The sequence below is a fragment of the Squalius cephalus genome (genome assembly GCF_949319135.1).
Source record: "Squalius cephalus genome assembly, chromosome: 21".
NCBI classification, from domain to species: Eukaryota; Metazoa; Chordata; class Actinopteri; order Cypriniformes; family Leuciscidae; genus Squalius; species Squalius cephalus.
The window spans coordinates 32085747-32098165 of NC_137142.1; the positions used below are offsets into that span (position 1 = coordinate 32085747).

Below are 12419 nucleotides of genomic sequence, written 5' to 3' on the forward strand. Positions count from 1 at the left end.
TTGTAATTAAAACACACACACACACACACACACACACACACACACACACACACACACACACATATATATATATATATATATATATATATATATATATATATATATATATATATATATATAAATTTATATTAAAATTAGCAAAAGTAAAAGCAAAAACATAATAAAAAATTATATATATTATATTAAATTAACATTTTACTATATTATAATATATATTTTTTATTGTTTTATTGTTTTTTTACTATATCATTTTTACTATATATGATTTTAATGTATTGTTATTTATATATAAAATGTAAAACTTAGGGTGAAATTTCATTCCAAAATCAAAAGAAAATATGAAATTATATTTAGCTTATTTTAGTCTTAAAACAGGGCATAATAATAATAATAATAATAATAATAATAATAATATTTTTTGTTAAACTAATTTTGAAAAATTCTTATTATTGTAATTAAAACATAAATATATAAACATATGTAAATGAATAAAAATAAACTCACTAATTCAATGATGTTAAAACAAATGAGTTACAGTCAAAAGTAAAGCGTCCAGATGCAGTAATGATAATTAAGTGAGAAAACATACCATTAAAACACCAAAACTTTAAAAACAACCTGACATTTTCTTGTGAGATGGATTTGATGTTAAGTGTTTAATAATCCCACTGAAGGCTAACCTGCTTGAGCGTTCTCGTTCAGACGAGAGTAGGCGGAGATCTCGAGGCGGGAAATGCATCTCTCGATGGACACCCAAGCGTACGTTTCAGGGCACAGGAGGTCTGAAGGCCGGTACTGACCCTATGAATGCAAAAACAAGAAGAAGAAGAGCTCGGTCAGTGCATCGGTATGTCGAATGCTGTCGATTAGAGGGAAACCAGGAGAGAAAAAGAGGGGGAAAGCAGATGGCCTTCTCAGGCCTTGAGTTGCGTGTCTTTTAGGAGACTACGCATAGTCACACAGAGCCAAACAAATATACACACACCATTGTGACCGCAGTGTAAACAAGCAAACGCCTCAGTGCAGATCTCTGCATTTCTTCAAACACAATTAAGCTATTTCTGGCGAAGGCAAAAGTGCACTGACACGAACTTACGGACACGCACTCACACACTAAAGCCCGTGCAGATTATGTGGGTTTAGTTCAGTATTTGGTCAAACTAGAAGCAGCCTTGTGAAAGTCCCACCATTATGGACAGGATTCGTCTTTCATTAACCCGCGGTGGAAACTATGTGTCCTGTTTTCACAAGACGGACAGCATGGGAACGAGGGACCCTGTGGAACGTGAAAATAAAAGGCATTTTGTTGGGCAAGGCAAGGAGGGGTGGCGATATGCTCGATGGGTAGTGAGGGAAAGGTTTTCACACTCGTGTTCATCACTCTGTCATCAGCAGACTATACGGAGAGCCCTAAAGAGTGAGATGACTTATTCAGAGCAGTCCGATGACAAGCAAGCAAGGGTCACTGAGCAATGAAAGAGTATTTGTTTGCTTTCGAGCCTGCAGACAGACGTGTGCACGTGTACAATACTGCATTATAGGGACATAATATGTAAAACACCACGTAATTGTAAAAAAAATGCAGTATAGTAGTAATTATAGATGGATACATAATGAAAAACAGGATTTTTTGTTCTCTTTTCAAATGAATGGAAAACCAAAAGGGCTGTGCAGGTTGCAGGGGTTAGTCAATCACAAAGGTCTTATTGCATAGAAAATTCTTAAAGGTACAGTAGCAAAATGGGTCAAAGAGCAGGTGGATAATGGTCATGCAAAGCTAAATCACAACGGTTCTGGTGCAAGAAACCTTGAAGAACATTACAATAGACTTCAGGGAGAAAGGTATAAAATGCAACAAAAGTGTAGAATATGATGACCCCTTTAATGTGAAAGATGTGCTACAGATCTTTGGATGAGTGAAATGTCAAATCAAAAATTAAATGTGCAGCTTGCGATCATGCTCTTAAAGTGAATCTCGGCTGCTGGTACATGCAAGAGCTCTTGATGCAACGTCCATTTTTAGGGGAAACCAGGAAGACCAGAACAACCAGATGATACATTTAACAAGTCAAGCTAAAAATCAAGAAAAAAAGTGTCTTTTTTATTACACAAGTTTGTGGAATACTTGATTCTGATTGGTCAATCTCGTCATCCAGTGGTATGTTATTCTGGTTTATTCTGCGATAACAACCAGCTGGATGTACATTATTCCTTACATGATCTTAAGCCAGTTAAATAAATGCAAAATTTTTTTTTGAATAATTTAATTAATTAATTGCAAGAGACACTGAGCACACACCAGAAACTCATCTGTGCAGCAGACTTAATTGCAGATATCATTACTGATCAAATAAGTAAATATTAAAATTGTAAGCAAATTTGGTCTAATGCGGTTGATTTCCCCACTGTATGGTGCACTCTATCTCAGAGTGTATTTAAGGCTATTAGTCTTCCCTGGTGAATTGTTCTAAGATCTAAAATATAATGAATTCAGATCTAGGAATTATTACTCTACTTTACCTGTAATAAAATCTGCAAAATGGAAACTGTATATGGACTACTAATACAACCATGTCCAACTGCATGTAAACAGAGAGATGCATGGGGTGGGATGATGAAGTGTGCAATAAGGGGCTGATGTCAGTAACTGCCCTCTGGACATGCTTTCTGCCATCAATGAGGGACTTTCTGCCTGTTCCAACAGGTCTGGAGCCATTGAGAAACAAACCTTTTCTCGGAATACGATGAGGGAAATTATTCTCAGACACTTTTGATGACCGTAGAAACAGAATAGTAGGAGCAAGTTCACAGTAGCAGTTCAGGAGAAATGGCACTGCATGCTTATTTTCTGCTAGATGGCTAAAGTTGATGTGTGTTTTTAATGCATCTTGTATACATTTACAGTATATTTGACAAATTCATTAAACGAATCATGTTGTTCATGAATCAGGCTACACTGTTTGAGTGCAGCCAGTGAAGACAATGGAGATACGTAACGATACATGTGATACCTCATCATAATTCAGACTGCGAGCTTACATCTCTGGAAAAATGTTTATTTTACCATGGCGCTGTAGAAACGCGGTACGGAAACACTGTAGTTAGCACATACTTACAGAAGCCTGTGATCTCGGGGGAGTCAGAACGGTTCATGCAGAAGACACTTGGATAAAGGTTGTCATAGAGTTAAGACGAGACTGTTAAGAGACTGAGAGATGGAGTCTGGCTGGTCATTATCTCGGAGTCTGTTCCACTTCCCTGACGGCTCTGTTGGCCACGAGTCTCGAGGCTGAGCTCACCGCCGCACCAAAGGCCTTCTCTCTTCATAGCCTGTCCCCAAATCACTCTCAAAGATTCAGTGTTTGCACGCAAGTGCTTGCTCCAAAGATGGCCAGTTTAAAAGACACACCGAAATGTAACCAACACTTTGCTTTTCAAATCAAGGAAGGGATATTTCAAACATTAAATGATTACATGTCCGAAGCTCCAGTTCCTTAACGGTTCAGTATTTAAGTTATTTCGAGGAAGAAAAAATGGACAATGTTTGTAAAATTCTTTGTGCACTGCAAGTTTGCATTTAATGCATTTAGTTTGATATATAGTTCACAAAGGCAAACAATTTTGCCACGAGATTCTGTCACTCTTTTCCATGCAATTACAAAGAACTGGAGCATTCAAACTTCAAAAAGGACATAAAAGAAGTAATGCACAAATAGTTCAAATGACTCATGGAGAACTAGGGCGGATGTAGTCATACGGACTACTTTTATGATGTTTTTGCATTCTGTTTGAGTCTTGTAAACTACAGTCCCCATTAATTCTACAGAATATAATCTACCATTCAAAAGTTTGGGTCTCTTATGCTCACCAAGGTGAAGTATTATTATTCAAAATAACTGTTTCTTATTTCAATACATTTATGTAAAAAGTTACTATGTAAAAGTGCATTTACTGTACATAGCTGACTGAAAATAAAGCTGCTTTAATTGCATTTTTTTTTTTATTTTTATTAAGATATTCTGTCCACATCTGCAGAACAATGCAGATGTTCCATAAACCACTAAAAGAACTGAACGTCTAGAAAATCAAGATTTGGTTTCCAAATCTATTGTAAATCTCCTGGTAAACTGATCTAGCTGATGCCTGTATCTAAAATGATAGCAGAGGGTATCATGGGATGCTGAAGACTAAAAAACAACTAAAAAAGCCAAACGAGCAAAAAATAACCACGTGGAACATATTTTTTTACCTTTGCATCCATAAATCTGTCAGTTCCGCTAGCTCAGCAAAGTGCTATCAGAGGAGGATGTGATAGCACAGGCTGAAGGCCAGGTAAGAAAAAAAATGGCAAGAAACGACATGCTCTCTGCCCCACTCTTTCCAGCTGATCCAAAGCCACTTTTGTCTTCTGCTGAGACAGGATGTGGTTAAGAGTCTGAGGGTACGAGCTCTGATCCAACATCAGTTCATAAGCACAGTGAAGTGAACTGCGACTGCTAAAAGGACAAATTGAAACCAATTTAATCCGTGTGTTTCTGTCTGCATTTCTCACTCCCGTGTTTGTTTAAAAGAATGGCATGATGAACACAGCGCCATCCGTCTTCAAGTCCTCCTGCCAACCTGCTTTCACACGACAATGAAGGTAATGTTGACAGACGGCCCACACTCGCTAAGGCTCATTGACATCACCATAGTGAGGAATACAGAGGATAAAGAAAAGAAAACAAGAACTGTGTTTGAGAAGCACCTTTCGTCATGTTGCATGAATAGCCGTTTAAAACAAATACACAATAATAAATCAGAGATGAAATCAGAAAGTTCCAAAAGCATGTGGCAATGACAGATGCAACGTCATGGAGGACTGGATTAGAACAAAACCATCCAAGACGGAGAAGAAACATGGACATGCAGGTATGTTTTGGTTTAATTTAAGGATGCACAATGTATATTTGTGACTGGGGCTTGTGTTTTCCCACAACAAATATCCATTTTTTTAATTGTAAATTATAATGTTTTGATCGTGATTGTATAATGTTTCTCTAATCGATCATATATATTATTGCATTTTACTGTGAAGTTCTAGTTACTCAAGAGATACTACTTATAAATTCAAATTTAAGTCCTGATCTGAATATGAATTGAGAAAGCAAACCGGATGCAGAATTGCAATTTGAATTTAAGTAGAATTAAAATAACATGAAATGAATTGAATTATACTGCAATAAAGTGTTTAACTGGTAAAGGAACATCTGTCAAGACACATTTTGAATGCTGGCTTGATAGAGCATAGTTTGAAAGTATTGGGGAAAAACGGGGGAAAAAACCCTCAAACGAACCCAAAAGTAAAAAGTATGGATTTAAAATATGGCCACCAAACATTATAATAGTTAATCGACTACTGGTGTAGTCCATATTTTTTTATATATCTGTGCATTCTGAGGTAAATCTACCATAAAATGATGAATGCTCAAAAGATATTATATAAAGTGAAAACACTAACTGTAATATAATGTCAGATTTGCATCTTCTATGAGAGGGTCTCGAGGGGAATAAAACGAATTTCCACGTACTCTAAAAAACTCCACCCCACCGGCTGGGGCGCGCCGCAGGGTCCATACCTGAGATTTATTAGAAAAGCAATTAATCAGGGGCATAAATCCTCAACTTCACTGCTGGCTAGGAATCTCTGTGAAAGACAACACCTCAACTCTCGCTGTGGGGAGTGAAGACATCTACACAAGCTGATCTGGGGAGAACACTCTTTGCCTTAAAGTCAGCCATGACCTACAGAAAACAAACAGCACATTTTTTTACAGATCTTAAAAGTCATTACAAATACTTTAATGTAATCCACTTTTACTGCTTTTTTTTATGAATCTAGATTCTAAGAACTTCTTTTACCAAGATAAATGTTATGCTCTCAAAGTTTAAATTGAAGAACAGACAAAGCAGCCCTGCCAAGTAGCCGCTCAAAAGTTTGGAATGTTTTCCTTGTGCTCACTAAGGCTGTGTTCACTTTATAAAAACTACAGGTGAAACAGTAATATATTTTTAAAATCTAATTTATTCCTGTGAATTGTCTGCATCATTACTCCAGTCTTCAGTGTCACATGATCCTTCTGAAATCTGTTGCTTCTGTTCTTTATATAAATTGGGCTTTGCTATCACAGGATTAAATTGCATTTTAAAATGTATTCAAAAAAGACATTTAAAAAAAATCTTAATTATCTCAAACTTTTGTTCAGTAGTGTAACTCTGTCATAAAAAGTAGTTAAACACACAAGTCAAATCCAGATCGAACCACAAACTGGGTCCTAAAGGCCATTGTGGGCCACGGAGGGAACCAAACCCTCCCACTGCGAACCGAGGGGGTCTAAATAGAGGCGGGATGTCGGCTTTTCGCCATTCACTAGGATTTCATGCACATCTGGGGTCTATTTCCTCTGTAGAGGTCCATTTCAGTTTTTTTTTGAGAAGTATTCATAAGCACCTACAGGCTGAAAAGACACAATGAGAGAAACTAGATACAGTATTTTTCTGAAGAAAATCTGAGTGGCGTTAGACCATGCAAAAAGACACAGACACAATGTTAGGGTGTCTGAACAAACCCCTCACCCAGAGAATGAGCAATAGTAACAGTAGTACACACAGTAAAAAATAAAAAATAAGTGTGTTCACTGCAGTCATGAATTCCAACTGCAACCTGTCTAAACATTTACCATGCTGTTCTCAGTCCCTCCTGCTCTATAGTCCCGAACAATGCCTGGCCTATCCCTTCTTACATAATGGCAAACACACACAGGAACAAGGACAGGTCTGTGCATTGACAGACACAAGTGCACACTTGCTTTCACCCACTGGTGTCTTATCTTGGCTTTTTAGATACACACAAAGAGCAAACACAGTTGCCATGTTGTGCCTATTGTTTAAATTGCAGGTTACACACAGTTGATAAGTACATCTGAAATAGAGTCAGAAAGTGCTAAGGAGGCGGAATTGAAATCAGGTGTCAAACCCTACGAGAAAGCAAGCTTGTTGTTTTGCATTACTGCCAAAGGGGTCGATAGAGTACCTTTCAAATGACTGCATAACCCATATCTTACTATTCAGGCAGCATCCATAAACATGTCAAACGTTTGCGCTAATGCCCACTACAGTGAGTCTTGCAGTAACATTTAGAAAGCAATGCACACTTGCATGTTTCAGACATTTTGGAACTGCATGCATGAAATTTAGCTAGCTAGAAGTGTTTGCGTAGGGAATAGACCTTGGTCAGGCTAGCGACAAAAAAAAAACAGATTTAAAAGTTCACCTCCAGAGAACACCTTTAAGCTTAAAAATAGATAAAAGTTGTTCATTCGAAAGAAAAAAAAATAATAATAAAAAATTGTAGAAAATCATAATTTTGTAGGTTACATCTTATTTTCCGCAATAATTTAACAGCAAGTGGAAAAACCTATTGTTTTTTTTTTTTGCCGAGGGAACCAGGGTGATGCTACAGTAACTTCTGAATTGGCCTACAAAAATAAGTCATCAATGCAAAAGGTTTTTCAAATCTAGCTAGCACTAAAAAAGGGGCTGTCCTGGATAGGGATGGGTATCGACTGGTTTAAAATCTCTTTTTTGTGAGCGCGCTTTGGGTGTGTGTGCAGTCGTCTCGCGCTTGAATGGATCCGTGCAGCTCTTAAAGTGACAGTAGCCTAATATTCCTGCTGTCGTCTCTATAATATCACTAATCAAACAACAAAAGACAAAGAGAAAATTCACTCATTCTTGACTGAATAACTTTTGTAACTATATTTGTAATATAAATTTTAATTATAAGGTGCAGTGTTATTTTACATTTGATTAGTTTCTGAACCAAAATACCTGAAAACCTTAAAACACCTTATTTAAATCGTATATCTTTGTTCAGTTGTATTTATTTGTTGCGATTTTTAATTACTGTGTTTATTTGTCTTTAATTTATTTTAGCTAGGCTAATTGTTTTTGCTATGGTATTTTCAAACCATAGGCAACAGTTCCTTGTGTAAGTGTTTTTAGTCTATTGAATTTTGTTCATGATATTCAGCTACAATTAAATGTTTTGCAATAAGACTTAAAATAAATGTGAATTACAATTTTTTTTACCTTATTGGAATCGAAATTAGGAATCAATAAGCAGATTCGAAACCGTTAAAATGCAAACGATACTTACCACTATTTTTTTAATAGTTGTTTAATCATTTTAACGAGACCATAATCAGAACTGGAATCGTTAGGCCGAACCGGAAAATTTATTGTGATTCCCAACCCTAGTCCTGGACTAAGATGAAGGTCAGTTAGTCAGCTAGTGCATTTACTATATATATATAGAAAGAAAACCCTGTTATTTTTCCTCAAACTGACCCTCTATTAACTCTCTATTAATCTCTGCCTCATCTCAACTTTCTCTGGCATTCACTAACGCTGCACAGATGGCAAGACCGCCCTGTGAGAGCTGACATCAGGGCAGACGCCGCTGAATGACACATGTAAACATGCACTCACACAAACAGCGGTCGACAAGGCTTTTGTAAATGGGCAGAGGAGAGGTGCTCTCTGACAGACGTGTGTAAATAAAGAATCCCTCCTCTCTTTGCATACTAAACTATGGCATGCATACATAGTACCATACACACTGGCCGACAGTCCTCAGGAGAGCGTCGGACCACATTCAAAATTCAGATATTTACACAAACCTGCAGTTTAAACACACAAAGTTGGGCGAGTCGTTTCGCCTCACTCGACACATTACCAAGGGACAGAATTCAAATAAATACATCGTCCCGACTGCTAACTAATGCCTCCACAGACACACACACACACAAATACACGCTCACTCGTAGTGCCTGGCCAAGCTGTGTATCAGGGGTTTGTGGATGACAGCTTAATGATGGGAAAATATTTTTACAGGATCATGTTTCGGAGGGCAGCGTTTTACAGGCACAGCCTCCCGGGCCTCATTTTATCTCTCTATCTCTCCTGGCGTTTATTGGCGGGGTTGGCTTAAGCGCTGCGGTCTTACAGCCTTAACACTCACCTTCCTTAAGTGCTTTTCACTCCAGACATCTTTGATCCGGCTTACTAGACGCACGCCCAAATATAAAGCTGGTATGGAAATTAGCCCTACATTTGAGCCACGTTTTATCCTACAACAACAACTGCAATACAGTTTACGATCTGACAGGAATTTGATAGTAAAAACACAGCAAATGTTGCACATTGTTTAAACAAGCTATTACAATACAAAAATTCTCCAACAGAATAAATAACAGATTTTTACATTTTCTGAAGAAAATGTTGTGTTTGTGCAAAACTGTGCAAAAAAAACCCCAAAAAACAAGATTTTTGAAATAAGTTTCTGTAACACTTTAGTTTATGGTCCAAATCTCTCTATTAACTAGTTGCTTATTAGCATGATATTACTATGATATTGGCTGTTTATTAGTACATATTAATGCCTTATTCTGCATGGCCATATTCTACATCTCTTGATCCTACCCAATACCTAAACTTAACAACTACCTTACAAACTATTAATAAGCAGTAATTATGGTTTTATTGAGGAAAAAGAAAGGCTACTTTTATTTGATAAAAAATAAGTAAGAGTTAAGGGCCCTACACACCGGGACGAATATCGGCGCGCGTTATTCGCCAGCGTTTTTCAACGTGTTTTTTGTGTTCACACCCAAGCGATTTTCGCTGACGATGAGCCGAGTGAACATGCAAATTCATTCCCTGACATTAGATGGCGCTTAATGTAAAACAGAAACCACTCCATAACAGTTCTCTTTTATCAAGATTTTTGTAGTCGCTGTCACGTTTGTCATATAGTTCTTTATGTTCCGACACCAAGGAGACCAGCAGCTCTACAATCATCTTGCCTTGCATCTTCCTCGTCTTATTTCTTCCCGGCAGTGTAGACGCTACTTGGTGTATATCTTCTTCGCCGTTACGCATGTGTGCTCGGCAAGACCGTTTTGTGTTTGAGCGCCCCCAAGTTGTGTTTTACTGTAACTTCAGAAGCTCCAGACACGTGAACAAAAGCGCCAATCTCATTGGTCGGATAGTTTTTGACGTTTTTGACCAAAAAGACGAACCTGTTCATTGTAACATGCTGATAAGCTGCTCAAAAAAACATTTCTTATACCAATGTTGAAAACAGCTTTTTCAGGATTCTTTGATGAGTAGAAAGTTCAAAAGCAAAGCATTTATTTTAAATACAAATATTTTGCAATTTTATAAATGTCTTTACTGTTACTTTCGGTCCATTTAATGCATCCTTGTTGAATAAAAGTAGTAATTTCTTAAAAAATCTTACTGAAACCAAACTTTTGAATGGCAATGTATACAAAAGAACACATTTAGAAGGTGATGATAACAGTAATATGATTTATAAAAAACATGTCATGTGCAGAACACAAGAATCCCATGTTTCATTTCAAACCTCGTACAGGAAAAAAATAGCCCATTTGTTTTGTTTGCTCTTTGTTCCACGCTCTATATATCAACGTGTGCTATATGTTATAAGGACTGGAGGCCCTGTCACCTCAGACAAAGTGGCTGAATCCAAGGCTCTGAAAATAAACCAAGGGCGAGTTAATGGCAAGGCAAACACAGTGCACTGGCAGCTGGGCCACTCTGGCTATTTTCACCCTGACATCAGATCTAAACTCTCATTTTCCAGCCCTGTGACCTTCACACCTCCCTCACCGAACCCCCTTCCCCCGCCATCTATCGTTTCTCTCTTTCACTGCCGAGACTAAATCGTCTGACCCGACCTCTCAACTCTGACCTCGGAGGTCTGTCGTCATGTCAACGCTCCTGATGGGGGGGAGCAGGGGTAAGTGCACTGAATCAGGGCCTCAATGTAAACACATAAAACACGTCGCCTCTATTACCACACTGTGTCAACGTGCTAAACGAATGGACATCATGAATGTGGGTTATTTATTATTTAGGGATGCACAATATGCATGCGATTAAGCTTGTCGCAGATATCTGAGAAAACACAATCATTATGCACTTTAAATTTCATATAAGTTAATTTAAGCAAATGCAATGTGCATTTTAATGCGTTTCCGGTGCAGAAACGCATTATGTGAACTCTCATGTGTCTCATCGACCCACATCACAGACCCACAAACCATACAAAGAGCAGCTACTGCTGAATGCATGCCACACTCCAGCCAAAGCATAAACACGGCTTATTGTGTGCTAAAAAAGCAAAGCCTTTGTTTTATATTATTATAAAATAATATTCAGGTTGCCTGGGGTCTTAAAAAAAACAGTCAAAGAGGACTAAGGCCAAAAAGAGGAATATATTAAGCACTTGTAAATATTTTAGTAACTAAAATAACATTAATCATGTCATTCTACCCTTGTGCAATATTTGTTTACAAAACCGTAAGGGAAAATCAAACATCCATTCGATATGAACTTCTTAAGAGTTATTAAGGTGTTTTTACACTGTAATGGACATGAAAAATTAACTCATTCAATCACAAGTTATTGTATGGCAATGAATCGTCAAAACTTTTACAAGACTTCAAAAAAAAAAAAAAAAAAACCCTAGTTTACCTTCAAGACTAGTTGATCAAAAATACAGTAAAAACTATAATATTGTGAAATATTATTCAAATTATAAATAACTTTTTTCTATTTTAACATTTTAAAATGTAATTTATTCCTGTGATCAAAGCTGAATTTTCAGCATCATTCCTCCAGTATTCAGTGTCACATGATCCTTCAGAAATCATTCTAATATGCTGATTTGCTGCTCAAGAAACATTTATGATTATCATATCATATCATGATGTTCATATTTTTGTGGAAACCGTGATATATATATATTTTTGATTTGATGAATAGAAAGTTCAAAAGAACAGCATAGCGAATACAGTAGTGCACGCCACAAAGACCAACACAGACAGAAAGAGTTTGCTAGATGAGTGAGAATTTTTGTACTAATTGGAACAAGACCCTCGTGCTGGCTTCAACTGATGTCAAAACTTACACCGTACAGAAGGGAGAGAGAAAAGAGAAGAAACAAACCCCAATTCAAACAAACTTTTCCCCTCATATGCCTCACTGTTGGTGGTCTCAGTTGAACCAAATCAAAAAGCAACTTCTGTCAGGTTGGCAGCCAACAGTGGACTTGGAGAAGGCTGAAAATCAGGCGAAGAGGGAGGGCGCTGGACTCATGAGCATTACTGAAGAAGTGAGAGGTAAAAAAAGGCACTTGAGGTGGTTTAGTGCTTCAGGGGTGCATGACTTTGCCTTTTAAACGGTAATAGAGTGAAGAGGGGAATAGAGCTCATGAACAGCCATTTTAAATTGCCAAATTAGTGCAGTATCACCCAAAAATGCTTTTTGGATCTGTTTAATAATCTCCATGG

General features: G+C 37.4%; 1 protein-coding gene across 5 annotated transcripts in view; it reads right to left on the reverse strand.

The window, feature by feature from the left end:
- ate1 (arginyltransferase 1) overlaps positions 1-12419 on the reverse strand; it is an 82343-nt gene that overhangs the window by 13931 nt on the left and 55993 nt on the right. For all 5 annotated transcript variants that reach the window (XM_079854615.1, XM_079854614.1, XM_079854616.1 and 2 more), the window contains one exon: positions 681-801. In XM_079854615.1, the coding sequence (XP_079710741.1) occupies positions 681-801 (121 nt within the window). The remainder of the gene's footprint in view (positions 1-680; positions 802-12419) is intronic.